The following is a 16,223-nucleotide window of genomic DNA, read 5'->3' as shown; positions in this document are numbered from 1 at the left end:
CCTTTGACTTAGTCAACCTACAACAGTACAAAATGAGAAATACATGGATGCTTCTATGTACGTCTTTTGTAATCGGCAGCTAACATTAGTGATGAGTGAAGTTTATCTCCACCAAGCAGTGTTACAGATTTAGCAAGATTATATGTATTTATGTTGATTGATCTAAAGCAGATATTTGTATGTACTGTATATTTATAACAGTAATAAGTGCTGCTTTGTTTGTTGTTGATGCTGCAAGCTGCCACGTTGATCTGACGTCATGCGATATACCCCGGGTCCCGACTTTCCGAGCAGAAATTCTGAGTTGAGTTTCCTAGTCGGAGGTTATACCAGGTTCCACAAGATGTGTGCCATGTGACCTGCTACTGAAGCTGAGTTGAGAGAGAGACAGGCTTTCACATAAATATCATCTCTCTCCTGTTGATCGGTGTGAACGTTTTGGCTCGTTCATATCTGTGCTTTTCTTTCTGGTCTTTACTAATAGAATTGTGGAGTAATATAGAAATTCTCATATCCCACATCAGGCATTATGTGAGTTATTATGTTATAAATAATTTAGGTGTGATTTACAGCCCACTTAACCCCTGACTGAACCTTGATTCAGTCAAGAAGCGACACTCTTGCTTGCTTCACTTTGAAGGCTTTACCTAATTGCCATTAAATGCCACGGAGATCTAATTGCACAGGTCTGCCCTTCGCCTTCAGGGCTACAAACTGAGACCTTGTTCTGTCTGTGCCACTAAACTGCAAGCTGTGTTTCATAATGAAAGCATGCAGTAGTGTTAAATTTCTGTCTGCATTTCCTCCCCATTGAAAGACTTCTCCCATCTACACCCTTCATACAAAGGGCAGTCCTGTCGAGGCACAGCATCCTTCCGACCTCTGAATGCCAGCGTACTGACTCCATCCACACTGTTTTTTTAACTTTGCATTCCGAAAATCTTTCTTTGGTCAAATTTTCTACTAGGTTTAACTCCTTCTTTTACTAAACTGAAACTGTTGCTTTTTGGCATGAATCTTAATCATATAAATCAGTCATATAAAGATTTAGCTTTCTCAATTCTGATTAAGTTAAAAAATGAGAGAAAATTGCATTTAAAGATTGAATTCAGAATGTGTTAGTGTTCTTCATACGTTTGTTTTCATTATAGTACATTATACTATGAGAAGCTTGTAGACCCCTGACCATCACACCCATATGAGCTTGTTGAACCTCTTTACTGTCATATTCAGCTCAATTCTTCTCTTCTAAAGGAAGGAAGAGTAGGATTTCCACAAGATGTTGGAGTGTGGCTGTAGGGATTTGATGGCTGATGTTGTAAGAGTGAGGAGATTTGGAGTTGTTCCAGTTCATCTTAAAGGTGTTTAGTGGGGTTGAGTCAGAGTCAGTGTCCAGTGCAGGACACTTGAGTTCTTCCACTCCAACCGTAACACACTGTTTCCTCATGGGAGCTCTCGTTGAGTTAACTTATGCTTGTTCCACATATAAGTGAGATGGTCAGGGGTTCACCTAATTTTGGTCATATACTACATGTTTCCAGAAAGAATGATGAAGTAACATACAGCCGGTTTTCTTGAAGAAAGACGTGTAACACATTTGGGCTTTTTGGTCCTTGTCCTTTTTGGTTGTTCTTTCAGAATTCAAAGGATCTGTGGTCTGGACAGCCTAACAAAACTCGATGTTCTGGACTTACACGAAAATCAGGTACTGAATTATCAAGTTCTTTATCAAAGCCCCTAAGCTGGATTTATTACACCACCAGAATGTACCATCCTGATGTTCCACCTGCTACCAGTCTGAATGTGTGACATTTAGTGAGTGTAGCTTGGGGTTCCTGGGTGCTGGTCAGCTGCTTGGCTGCTCGGGGTGATGTTGTGCCGTAAGGAAATGTTGTGAGCCTCCAGCAGTGGCGACAAAGCAGTAACGTCTTTAAATTAATACCCAATTCTGAGTTTTCTGAGTTTCTGATTAATGACTTATAGATTTACTGGATGGACCATTGTGTAAGTTTAATGCATTTTAATATTGTGCATAGAGTTTGGATTTTCAGTAGTGGGATCATTAGACAGTCAGATACTCCAGAATTATGGGCATCTTGGGTTAAAAAAGTGATTAATTCTATTAAACTGACAATGTGAGAGAAAAATAAGTGTTATTTAAAAAAATAAAAATTAAATTTATATATATATATATATATATATATATATATATATACATACACACACACACACACACACACACACACACACACACACACACACACACACACACATATACAGTACATATAGAAAACAAACAAAAAGTTTTTTTGCTGGTATCTGATCACCTTTTTGACTGACAAGTACAGTACTACTGCTAGCTATCTGATCTGTGCCATCTCCATGTAATAGTCTTATTCTCTAAATGTCTAAACGTATTCTCATCAAATTTCCTCAATCCAGAATCAGTGTACATTCGTTCTCTGTTAGGATCTCTCGTTTTTTTAACAGGACTGCCAATAATTCTGGAGAATAATGATTAGGCAGTGACATGATTGTATGGAGGAAGTAGCCATTCAGAGGCAGTAGGGTAGAGAGAGCTTTGACTGTCTACATGCTCTGGATTGAACTCTGCTTTCAGAGCTTTTTGTGGTGTTTTCTTTTCTTCTCTTCACACACTTTCTCTCTCTTTCTTTTTGGTTTTCATACATTTCATCCCCTCTTCCCTTTTTCTGTGCTTCAGTCACGTTTCCCAGAGATGTCCTGTGACATAAGAGCTGCTGTGATGTTCTTCTGACCACTAGTGCTGCTTATTATCCTTCCATTACGCTGCTGGGTTTCAATACTCTCTCTCTCTCTCTCTCTCTCTCTCTCTCTCTCTCTCTCTCTCTCTCTCTCTCTCTCTCTCTCTCTCTCTCTCTCTCTCTCTCTCTCTCTCTCTCTCTCTCTCTCTCTCTCTCTCTCTCTCCTGTACTGTCTTTCCATTCTCCAATGTCATCTAGTAACCTTGCACCCATCCTCTGTCATTAGATTAATGCACTTTCCCTGCGCACCCCCCTCCCTCTCGATCTGTCTTTCTCTCTCTACATCATAACAATGAAGTTGCCTTTAAAACAACTCTGTTTTTTTTCTTTTCTGTGCATAAAAATTCCCTCAGTCCTTCCATATATCAATAGTAAACACCTCTTGGGTGAATCCTGACTTATCTGACGCTGATGAATCATTTTATTTTCACCGCATAAAAAAAAGAAGGTTCTTTCATTGGCAATAAGGATATTATTATTTGACTAAAAGAGATACTAAGCACCAGGAGGTCTCTTTAACATCTTAATGATCTCCAGTTACTGACCACAATCTGTATTTATTCTGCAATCCATAAGCGGCGACTGAATCAAACATCAGGCCATCTTGAATTACAGATCGGTGTAACCAGGGATGTTTTGGAGACTGTGGTTGTCAGGGTAAAGAATGATTTAATGCACTCCTTGGCGCATCTCATGTTTTCCTCGTGTCTCATGTGGTAACATTTTATGCGGGTGTTTATGAAATGAACTGAAAAGTATGTCTGAGAAGTTCTCCGGAGTTCTCAGTGCAGACATTGTTCATATTTGGAAATGATTGAAATCGCTTGCATGTGGTAAACATCTCCAAGGTTGAAGAAGCGTCCAAGACGAGGTCTTCCAGCAGCTTCTAGTGCACTGCTTAGAGCACTACAAGGCCTTTAACCTGAAATCGATTATGGGATAGAAAATGTAAACTGAAGAAGCCAATCAGATTTTGTCCTTCATTGTCAAAAGTCATATAATGTAAGATAAGAATATTACAATAATATCTGATTAGAAAATGGCACACATTGAAAAAATACACAATCAACAGAAAGAACCGAATCAGAATAACCGAATCAGAGCTCCAGAAGTAAACCTTTAGACGAGGCACGAGTTCTGTTTTACTCCAACTTTTCTGCTTGTAGATCAGCAGGATCGAGAATGTGAGTCACCTAGCAGAACTCCGAGTGCTGAACTTGGCAGGAAACTGCATTTCCAGGGTGGAGAAGCTGCAGGGCCTGGAATCTCTGATCGAACTCGACCTCAGAAACAACCACATCTTCTCTGTAGTGAGTACAAAAAAAACAATAACACTCTCACACGCTGTGCCGTATGTCTGTTTTATATCTACTGACATTCAAGGATGAGGAACGAGTTTCATTTTTTATATATATTTATTAGCAGAAGATTTTATTAAACAGAATCCAATCTCCATACTCTGGTTTCCTCCCCCGGTCCAAAGACATGCATGGTAGGTTGATTGGCATCTCTGGAAAATTGTCTGTAGTGTGTGAGTGAATGAGAGTGTGTGTGCCCTGCGATGAGTTGCGACTCCGTCCAGTGTGTATCCTGCCTTGATGCCCGATGACGCCTGAGATCAGACGCCAGGCTTCCCGTGACCCGAGAAGTTCGGATAAGCGGTAGAAAATGAATGAATGAATGAATCCAATGTGAGCAGAGTTTTTTTAAATCACAATGATCTGCCAATTAAAGGAGGAAAAAAGGTAAATCCAGAAATATGAAAAATTTAGAAATAGGTTTAATAATTATCTATGTTTACGATCATGTAATAGAAAACACTAGAGCAATGTGATTATATAATATAATAGATTATATATATATATATATAATAGATATCATTTATAAACAGCATATGACTACAATAACATAAAGTAACCATGAACTAGGAACAAAGTAAAATATTTTTGTACGTTCTAGGTTTTTATTTTGAGTTTGTGACTCATTCATGTCATTTAATGAAAGAATTATAATAAACAGAAATCTTCAAAACTTCATGCAGCCTTTTAGCTCAGTGGTGTTTAGGTTTTTATGGTAAAATTAGACTTTCTTGAGCCGAGCCAACTAATGAGCTCAAAAGACATCCCCGGCTCAACGGCAGCAGTTTGGTCCTGGAACCATTTCTTTTCTGCTTAGTAATGACTCTTTTGTGTTGGTAATCAGCAGAATGGTTCTAGATGAGGCTTCGGCTCCAGAACCAGCATCTTCTTATTGGAAAAGAGAGCGAGAGAGAAAGAGAGAAAAAGAGAGAGATATATATATAGAGAGAGAGAGCTGTCTCTCTGTCAGGGAGGTCTTTAAGGATTTATGAAGAACCCTACAGGAGAAGGTTTCCCGTTCACCAAATTACAGATACTGTAGAACTCTTTAGTCCAGTTTGGGGCTCAAGTGCTTAACCCTCTCTGCCCCAGTGGTGCTGAATCATGGCTGACCCTGTGCTCAGACCCCAACCTCCAAAGTTGGTATATGCAAAGAAAGAATTTCACTGTGCCTTAATGTAGATGTGACAAAATTAAATCTTCTTCTTCTAACTGCTAATTATCAGAACCACAGAGACTTATCTGTGTATTCAGATATCTTCTCTCTATCTTGTTTGCATTCGCTGCTTTGAAATGCAGCTTCTGTAAAGCCTCCCTGTGTACTGAACAGAAGTGTAAAGCTATTGTGTATTGTATGAAATTATTGTGCATTGTGATGAAAAGAAACCCAGTGAACTGTTTTCATCATCTATTCAAGGAACAGCAACATGCTTTTTTTTTCTTTCTCATTATTGCATTCTGTTTGCACACATTCATCTTCGGGTTCCCTTTGTGCCGTTGTTTGTATCTTGTATCTCAGATACTGTGAGCTCTTTTTCTTTAGCTCTGTGTTAAATTATGCTTGAATATACGCCACTTACATCCCTAGATACTCACAACACGATATGTTGTAAATGGAAAACAACCAACTCAAATTATTTAACACATTCTGAGGTGTTTTTTCCTTATTTATTAGTCTGTTAAAAATGTATTTCCTGTTATTCCTTACTTTATAGAAGCTCTAAACACCCGTTCCAGCCTTTCTGTTGTCTCTCTCTTGAAGAAAACAAGATGTGGCTTGTTAATGAGAAAATCTATCCTGTGTCTGAAAGCATTGTGTGTTTTGACTTTAATAAAGCACTGACACTGCAGACTCCTTCCAAAAATGCTAAGTGAACAATGATATGCACAAAACATCTTCAATTATTATTATTATTTTAGGTATAACAACAAGCACCTTAACATAAACCGGTGGTTTGCCTTGTTAATATGTATAAACTGGTGAAATGACAGTAGGAAATTGACTCATCTATTGACTCATCACGACTTTAATCAAGTCAAGTCAAGTCACTTTTATTGTCATATCACCACAGCACATGTGCCTTGGTGAATGAAATTCTTAGGAGCAAACTCCAGAAATTGCAGAACAGTTATACAGATATACAGATAAAGATATAGATAATGAGTTGACTTGAAAAGGTGCAATTTTCTCATACATATAGTTATAGTGCAATATGTGTGTACAATATGTATAATTAACAACCATAATGAAATCAACAGGTGAAATGTGCAGTATGCTCGTATATATAGCCGGTGCAAACAAACAGATAATGGAATCAGCAAATGAACATGTGCAATATGCTCATACGTATCAGTACACACAGTGTACTATTGGGCATTCTTACAGTAACACTACACATTATATTCAGTATGTATTTATATATGTATATGCGTAAATATATGTAAATATATATAAAATAGTATAAGGTGCAAAACAGGTTGTACAGGTACAGATTGTATATGTAAATATATTATATATAAAATACTATAAGGTGCAAAACAGATTGTACAGATACAGAAGTGACATGGATGTGCATCGGATGATATCTTGTGGTAACAGATGGATTATGGCATTAAATGCAGTGTGTATGTATAGTCCAGTGTGTATAATGCAGTGTGTATGTATAGTCCAGTGTGTCTAGTGCAGTGTGAGTGTATAGTCCAGTGTGTAGTCCGAAGTTAAGGTGCAGTGTATGGCATACCATATTGTAGAAGTATGCTGTAGGGTGTATTAGTTGTGACTGTTAGTTAGTCTGATAGCCTGAGGGAAAAAGCTATCCCTCAGTCGACTGGTGCGGCATCGGATGCTGCGGAGACGTCTTCCTGAGGGGAGCAGAGAGAGCAGTCTGTGGGACAGGTGGCTGGAGTCACTGATGATCCTCCTGTGCCTTTCTTATATACCGCCTTGTGTAGATATCCTGGAGGGAGGGAAGCTCACCTCCAACAATGTGGCTGGCAGTTCGCATGACCCTTTTCAGAGCTTTACGGTTGCCAGCGGTGCTGTTTCCAAACCAGGCAGTGATGCAGCCCGTCAGGATGCTCTCTATAGTGCAGGTGTAGAATGTTCTGAGGATGCTGGGGCTCATTCCAAACTTCCTCAGCCGTCTCAGGAAGAAGAGGCGTTGATGTGCCTTCTTCAGTACTGCGTCACTGTGTATGGCCCAGGTGAGATCCTCGCTGATGTTGACGCCGAGAAACTTAAAGCTGCTCACACGCTCCACAGGAGTCTTGTTGATGGGGATGGGTTTGTATTCACTCCTCTGTCTCCTGAAATCCACCACCAGCTCCTTGGTCTTGTCAATGTTGAGTGAGAGGTGGTTCTCCTGACACCATGTAGTCAGGGTGCTCACCTCTTCTCTGTAGGCCGTCTCATCGTTGTCGGTGATCAGGCCTATCACCGTTGTGTCATCAGCGAATTTGACGATGACGTTGGAGCCGTGTGTGGCTGCACAGTCGTGTGTGTACAGGGAGTACAAGAGTGGGCACAGCCCTGAGGAGCACCAGTGTTGAGGATCAGCGGGGATGAAGTATTGCTGCCCATTCTTACCACCTGACTCCTGCCTGTCAGGAAGTCCAGAATCCAGCTGCGCAGAGATCTGTTTAGTCCCAGAGTCTGGAGCTTCGCAACAAGTGTGGCAGGCACTATAGTGTTAAATGCTGAGCTGTAGTCAACAAACAACATTCTCACATAGGTGTTCTTATTTTCCAGGTGGGAGAGAGCAGTATGAAGATAATCCTCTGCTAACAGGACTAAAGTGGTCCAGATAAAAAAAAACGATTAATGATTGTTTTGATCTCTCTGTCTTACCTCAGTTTAACTGCCTTAGCGCTAGGTTTTCATAACACTTTCCCTTTTCATCATTTTATTATATAAGCTGTTTCCCTTTTCATCATTTTATTATTTAAGCCGTTTCCCTTTTCATCATTTTATTATCTCATTTAAACAAACCACATTGACCTGAACAGAAAGCCGTTCCTCCATCACTAAAATGTACAAGCTGCAAAATGGTTCAAGATTCTGGCCTTCTAATCAGAGCTTTGTCAGGCCTGAGCAATCTGATCAGAGCTTCCTCAAAGGGACATGTGAAGACATGTCACAGCTGTCTTTCTTCTTGTCTTCTTAAAAAAAGAAGTGGATCATTTCTGACGTGCAGAATGACAGGACTGTATAGTCATACAGAGTTAGAGAGCACTCGTACTGATGAGACATTTCTGCTGTAAGGACTATCATTCAGGATGATTTCACTCTCGACTCTGTCTGTGTTTGTCTGTCCCGGTGTCTTTCTCAGGATTGGTGAGTTTTTGGCCAGCACCATATCAGCTGAGTGATGATGTCATCGTCTGTTGCTAAATATAGACACAGCCATTCAGGAAATTAAAAAGAAAGGAAGACAAATGGATAGATGCATTGGGCTCTTTCTTTAATCTCTGATCTCTGATACATATTCATGATCTGATCTGATCTGGTCTTAGATTTGTAGTTCGCTTTGATATAACAAATTTATGTAGCATTTTTATTTTAAGCCCTCTAAAACCTGCCGAGAGTGTGTGTGTGTGTGTGTGTGTGTGTGTGTGTGTGTGTGTGTGTGTGTGTGTGTGTGTGTGTGTGTGTGTGTGTGTGTGTGTGTGTGTGTGTGGTGTTCATACTGTGTTAGTGTGTACTGTAGTGTCGTGTCCTTACGACACATGTGTTCTCTTGTGTAATCGATAAATCTATTTACAGAATGTAACAGAACACACAGAGCTCTATAGAGGACCTCATGCCCATTACACAACAACACAGAGACCTGAGTATGGAGCGTTGGTGCTGTAGGTTTTAAAGCGGCTTGCATATTCATCCAGGAGACACCAGTAATTAAGATTCTCAATGCTACTCAGGGATGCAGTTTTCCCTTTCTAGGTTGTTGATAAGTTCACCAGCTGGAGTTGAAATAACAGTAATCCTGTAAGCAGTCAGCTGTGTGTGGTCTGGTGATGACATTTCTACAAAGAACATGCTCAAGTCAAGCATAATTAAAACCTAGTGCCTCAGATATTGAATATACACTTGCTGGGCACATGTAGTACTGCATAATAATAATAATAGTTCATAATAATAAATATATTGGGAAGAAGAAGCAAAAGAAGTCATGCTGTGAGAAATTTGTCTCAGGTCACGTAGGAAATGTTTATAGAAATAGTTTTCAGATGACTGTTAGGTTATTATGCTGGAAGTAGGCATTGTATTTTTATTAAATTGCTCAAGAGGAGGGGGGCACGGTGGCTTAGTGGGTAGCACGTTTGCCTCACACCTACAGGGTCGGGGTTCGATTCCCGCCTCCGCCTTGTGTGTGTGGAGTTTGCATGTTCTCCCCGTGCCTCGGGGGTTTCCTCCGGGTGCTCCGGTTTCCTCCCCCGGTCCAAAGACATGCACGGTAGGTTGATTGGCATCTCTGGAAAATTGTCCGTAGTGTGTGAGTGTGTGAGTGAATGAGAGTATGTGTGTGCCCTGCGATGGGTTGGCACTCCGTCCAGGGTGTATCCTGCCTTGATGCCCGATGACGCCTGAGACAGGCACAGGCTCCCCGTGACCCGAGTAGTTTGGATAAAGCGGTAGAAAATGAGTGAGTGAGATGAGTGAGTGAGTGCTCAAGAGGACACACATGTCTAAAGGACATTTCTATTAAATTACGACACGTGGTTAGCAACAACACTCAGATTCAAACAATTCAATTCAATTCACATTTATTTATATAGCACTTTAAACAATGGACATTGTCTCAAAGCAGCTTTACAGAATATAATACAAAACATGTAATATTATACAAATATATTCAGCAATACATGAGCTCACAGATGCTTACATTGGCCAGTATTGCTGTGATTGACATGGGAGTCAGAGTATGCCATTGCTCAGACCCAGGCCTGACAGCTAATTTTGGTCTCTTGTTTCCCAGCATAGATGGCATTGATGGTAATCGAACCCACCCTAGGATCCCATGATTAGGACGTTTTTCCGCAGAGAAAATCCCAACATGTCTGAAAATCTATGACTTATACTCTTTTACTATCTGTAGTGCGAGGACTGAGCCTTCTGTTTCTCGCTAAAGTAGATATTGGACAGCGGTGCATCTCCGGAGGCTAAATAAAACATAATTATCATACAAGCAGGCAAGAGGGCACTCGTCTGAGTGTGTACACACCTTCCTTTATAATCACCCGGGAAGAGCACAGTACTGAATGTTGGCATTGTTCAAGGCGTTAAGGGCAACTTGCCAGACTTCACCACTAAGTGCTGACTCAAGAAATGATACTATAGAGATTGTGTGTGTTTGTGTGTTTAGCATACACACACACACACACACACACACACACACACACACACACACACACACACACACACACGCACACACACACACTCATGTGAGACATCACAACTGTTGCCCTCTGTGACATTGCCGCCTGGCCATGTCCTCATCTGCCAGTCACAGCCTTTTCCCTTCCACCATCCTTCCCCCTTTCCCCTAATTTCCCCCCTCCATCCTTTGTTCTCTCTCTCTCACCCCCCCTCCAACTCCCTCCCTCTCTCTCTCTCTCTCTCTCTCTCTCTCTCTCTCTCTCTCTCTCTCTCTCTTACATCGAATCTACATCGACACATGCACACACACTCAGGATAATCCCAAAACACATCCCCCATTAGCTCTTTCGTTGCCAACGTCATCAGCTGGACCGTCTCTGCTAACAGTGTGTTAGCATCTCCTCTGCATTATCTCCCTTTCTCTTCTTCTCTCTCTCTCTATCTCTCTCTTTCACCCTCCTCCCCCTCCTCTCCTGCGCTGTGTTCACACCCCTCCCCAAGCAGCCGCAGCAGTCTGTGTGTCTGAGTGTGTTTATGCATGTGCGCATGCGTGTGCGCTGGCCGGATGGAGCAGTTTGCCGGCGCTGCAAGGTGACTGGACGAATGGTAAGAGCTCACAGCTTCACAAGGGATTCTGCAGCATCCCTCTTTCTTTCTTACTTCTGCTTATCCCTCATTTTTCCCCTCTCTCTCTTTTTCAATAGACGGAGGTGGACCAGCTGCCCTGTCTCCAGCGTCTCTTTCTCAGTGCTAACAGCATCAGCAGGTAAGAGAAAGTGCGGCTGCATTAATCTGCATTAACGACTCAGCAAAAGTGCTGAGGTAGACATTATTTTTTGCCCTGCCCACACATGAGGACTGATGCTACATTACCTGATAATTCTGTCATCAATCTGTAGATACTGCGGTTGTTAAGGAAGTTGTGTATATATTTATGAGTGTATGTATAATGTATATGTAAATATATCTATCTCGTTCTCTGTTCTCTTGTCCTGTTTATTTACTCTGAAATGCTTTGTTCTGGTTTTTGCCATGTCATGCGTCCACCTCCAGCAGCCGAGCAGAGCAAGAGAGAGTGAGTGAGAGACAGAGGGAGTATGAGAGAGAGAGGGAGAGAGAGAGAGAGTTTATGTTTATGACACTAAAAAAGCATGATGGAGGAGGTGAAGGTGGAGGTGATGGAGTAATGGAGAAGATGATGTAGTAATAGAAGTGATGGAAGAGTTGATGGGATTATTGAGAAGGTGATGGGGTGATTGTGGAGTTAATGGGATGATGGAGAAGGTGATGGGGTAATGGAGGAGGTGATGGGGTAATGGTGGATGAAGGAATTGATGGAGGGGTAATGATGAAGGGAGTGGCAGTATAATAAAGGGTGGAAAAGGTGATGGAGGGGTGATGGAGGAGGTGATGGTGTTATGGAGGAGGCAATAGGGCAATTGAGGATGGAGGAGACAAATGAGGGGGTGGTGGGGAAATAGAGCAGGTGAAGGTATAGATAATGGGGTGATAAAGAAGAAGATGGAGGAGCAATGGAGGTGGTGATGGAGGGGAAATTGAAGGGGTGAGGGAGATGAGCAGGCCCACAGAGAGCACAATGTGATCCAGAATGGTTAAAAGGTTCAGGTTGATTATTTATTCATACTGCTGTGGCCTGAGAGAGAGAGAGAGAGAGAGAGAGAGAGAGAGAGAGAGAGAGAGAGAGAGAGAGAGAGAGAGAGAGAGAGAGAGAGAGAGAGAGAGAGAGAGAGAGAGAGAGAGAGAGAGAGAGAGAGAGAGAGAGAGAGAGAGAGATGTGAATGTGAAAGCCAGCTGTTTTAGGCTCTTCTCTTCTCTTCTTTTTTCTTTTCTTTTCTTCTCTATTTTTTAATCTGTGTTATCTTGTGTTCACTACAGTATTGCATGTTCAGTACAGCAGTGTGTGTTCACTACAGCATTGTGTGTTCAGTACAGCTGTGTGTTCACTACAGTATTGCATGTTCAGTACAGCAGTGTGTGTTCACTACAGTATTGTGTGTTCAGTACAGCTGTGTGTTCACTACAGTATTGCATGTTCAGTACAGCAGTGTGTGTTCACTACAGCATTGTGTTTTCAGTACAGCTGTGTGTTCACTACAGTATTGTGTGTTCAGTACAGCTGTGTGTTCACTACAGTATTGTGTGTTCAGTACAGCAGTGTGTGTTCACTACAGCATTGTGTTTTCAGTACAGCTGTGTGTTCACTACAGTATTGTGTGTTCAGTACAGCTGTGTGTTCACTACAGTATTGTGTGTTCAGTACAGCAGTGTGTGTTCACTATAGTATTGTGTGTTCAGTACAGCTGTGTGTTCACTACAGTATTGTGTGTTCAGTACAGCTGTGTGTTCACTACAGTATTGTGTGTTCAGTACAGCAGTGTGTGTTCACTACAGTATTGTGTGTTCAGTACAGCTGTGTGTTCACTACAGTATTGTGTGTTCAGTACAGCAGTGTGTGTTCACTATAGTATTGTGTGTTCAGTACAGCAGTGTGTGTTCACTACAGTATTGTGTGTTCAGTACAGCAGTGTGTGTTCACTATAGTATTGTGTGTTCAGTACAGCAGTGTATGTTCACTACTGCATAGTGTGTTCAGTACTGCAGTGTTTGGTCAGTACAGCAGTGTTCAGTACAGCAGTTTGTGTTCAGTACAGCATTGTTCACTACAGCAGTGTGTGTTCAGTACAGCAGTTTGTGTTAAGTACAGCTGTATTTGTTCCATACAGCTGCACATGTTCAGTGTAATAGGACTGTATGTGAATATTACAGGGCTAGATCATGTTAAAGCTTACATTATACGTAAAGTATATAAGAATGTAAGTGACTATTGATACAGCATGACATTTCTCATTTCTGTGTGTGTGTGTGTGTGTGTGTGTGTGTGTGTGTGTGTGTGTGTGTGTGTGTGTGTGTGTGTGTGTGTTTCTGTGTGTATCTGTGTGTAATAGTTTTGATGAGCTGGCCTGTCTGGGAGACTTGTGCTCTCTGAGTGAGCTCACCCTGGATGGGAACCCTGTAGCTCAGGAGTCATGCTACAAACAGACCGTGCTGCGCTGTGTGCTTCCACTCCGGCTGCTGGACATGAAGCGCATCACAGTAAGAGAGAGAGAGGGTGTGTGTGTGTGTGTGTGTGTGTGTGTGTGTGTGTGTGTGTGTGTGTGTGTGTGTGTGTGTGTGTGTGTGTGTGTACTTGTGTTGAATTCTCATATCTCTTGAATGGAGAGGATGTACTTGATTTTTTGAAAACACACACACACACACACACACACACACACACACACACACACACACACTCCATGTGTTTTTTCATATTGATCAGGCAATGTGGAGAGACTGTGCAGTGTCAGATCTCAGAGCGGCTGAGACTGAGAGTGTGCAGTGTCTACCTGATCTCAGAGCAGCTGCCTCGGGCCAGGCTTAATTAAACAATACAGGGGAACTACACACACTGCTTCAGTCTCGTTAGCCTTAATTGTGTGTCAGAAAAGCCTCAATTAATCCAAAATGATTAAAATTAAGTAATGAAACCAAGAACAGGAAAGAGAGGTGGTCTGCTGAAGTTCATTATGCTTTTACCAACAATGTGTATTGTTGCTAGACACAAAAATATCATATCAATATTATTATCATCACATCAAATATTATTATTGTTGTTGTTGAATTTGTTGTATTCTTTGAAATGGTTACATTTAATAATTATTATTATTTGACCCAGAAAGGAGGTAACATTAAAACTTTTTTAGTAAATTGCTTACTAACTTATTTATTAGTACTGCCCTTCCTTAGTATTTACAAACTTATTACTTAATACTTGGTGCTTACATGCTTATGTACTTATTACTAACTTATTACTAACTTAATATTACATACTTATTACTTAATACTCAGTACTTACTAATTATGTACCTATTAATTATTACTAATTACTAACTTATTGCATACTTATTACTTAATACTTTGTATTTATTATGTATATATTACATGATTATAAAAACTTAAGCGTCTACTTATGTACTTATTACCTAATAATAATTTATAACTAATTCATTACAAACTTATTTAAGACATAATACTTATTACTTATTACTTATTACATACTTATTACTTTATAGTTCGCACCTACTTATGTACTTATTACTAACTTATTACATACTTATTCATTAATAGTCAGCATTTATTATGTACTTATTACTACTTACATAATTATTACTAACTTATTACCTACTAATTAATAACTTATTACATACATATTACTTAATACTGAGTACTTAGTTATTATGTATTTATTACTTATTACATACATATTACTAACTTATGTATGGATTACTTATTACATACTTATTTATTAAAATCTTATTACATACTTATTACTTAGTTATTACAATCTTATTACATACTTATTATTTAATAGATCTTAATAGTACTTACTTATTATGTATTTTTTAATTATTACACACTTATTACTAACTTATTACCTAAGTATGACTTAATTCTTATGCACTTAATACCTATTTATTACTTACTTCTTACTCACTTACTCATTACTTACAGTAGCCACATTATGTGAGAAGCAGAGCAGCTCAGCATTCATCATGCTCTGGCAGATCAGCAAATGTGAAAAAGTGGAAATCTTATTGGGATTCCCCGTTAGTCAGGAGTGACTGGTGTAGTGTAGCTTGTGTTGTGAAAGAGAAATCTGGCTCAGCTTGATCATTTCCTCCTCCTGTGCTGCTGTAATAGTCCACCCACACTTTTCTGTGTCAGCATGGCACACAAGTCTCAGACTGTTCTTAAAGGGAAGTGTTTCAGATCGAATGTTGCAGATTTTATTGTCTTGGCCTGCAGGGATCTCGTGCTGATGGTTGTGTCGGGGCTCAGAAGGTGTATGGGTGTGATATGACACGCTCATCAGAACACCTTTTTTATAAAGCAGGGTCAGTTGATTGACATCTGTGAATGAATCCAAGAAAATATTTTATTTGTATTTGCATCTTATTGCTTGAAAATAGCACAGAAAATAAACCGATGTGATTTTTTTCCAGATGTTTGCTCTGATCATTTATCCATATTGGTTGTTTGGACTAATCACATTCTGTGGAATGTTTTTTAAGTATATATAGTTATTTCCTCAGGCTCAGTGTGTAACCCAACCACACAAAAGCTGTCAGTCATCATTGAACACATTTAGCGAGGTCTTATTTTATTAATAAACACTTGGAGTGTGAAAAATAATAAACAATGGAATGATTATTTTACAACAGCTGCACTTTTAATGTGCTTATAGAACAAAACCTTATACATTTTATTCATTTATAGCTACAGTGAACTTTGTGTAACATCCATAGAACTAGTTATTGTCCTGTTTTCACTTATCACTTATGTCTAAATTTATTCTACAGAACACGTCACTTACCACATCAATGATTACAGCTATTTGATATATATTTTATATACATTTATTAAGGTTAACCTTAACTTAAGAAGACCTGATTTTGCTCTCAATTACAAAATTTCAAATGAACTCTTCAGTTAAGAGCACTGCTATGACGCTCGTCTGAGAACCATTAATAAAAAGACACTGCAGATTTTTACAATGCTCACTGAAGAGCTACAAATACAGTAATGCTGATGGCAAAAGTATTTGGGATTTTAAAATAAAGAAAAGAAAAGAAAGAGAGAATCTGTCAT

At 40.0% G+C, this 16,223-nt stretch overlaps 1 protein-coding gene across 8 annotated transcripts in view; it reads left to right on the top strand.

Annotated features, from left to right (window-relative positions):
• LOC113652386 (leucine-rich repeat-containing protein 49) overlaps positions 1-16,223 on the top strand; it is a 36,388-nt gene that overhangs the window by 6,383 nt on the left and 13,782 nt on the right. For 6 of the 8 annotated variants that reach the window (XM_047822196.1, XM_047822200.1, XM_047822195.1 and 3 more), the window contains 5 exons: positions 1,639-1,705; positions 3,950-4,093; positions 11,022-11,123; positions 11,222-11,283; positions 13,484-13,631. In XM_047822196.1, coding sequence (XP_047678152.1) covers positions 1,639-1,705; positions 3,950-4,093; positions 11,022-11,123; positions 11,222-11,283; positions 13,484-13,631 — 523 coding nt within the window. The remainder of the gene's footprint in view (positions 1-1,638; positions 1,706-3,949; positions 4,094-11,021; positions 11,124-11,221; positions 11,284-13,483; positions 13,632-16,223) is intronic. The other 2 variants (XM_047822198.1, XM_027161385.2) reach the window with 1 other exon arrangement.

The sequence above is a fragment of the Tachysurus fulvidraco genome, chromosome 13, assembly GCF_022655615.1.
Source record: "Tachysurus fulvidraco isolate hzauxx_2018 chromosome 13, HZAU_PFXX_2.0, whole genome shotgun sequence".
In the NCBI taxonomy this organism is placed as follows: domain Eukaryota; kingdom Metazoa; phylum Chordata; class Actinopteri; order Siluriformes; family Bagridae; genus Tachysurus; species Tachysurus fulvidraco.
The sequence above is the reverse complement of the archived record's forward strand: the minus strand, read 5'-3'. Positions and strand labels throughout refer to the sequence as shown.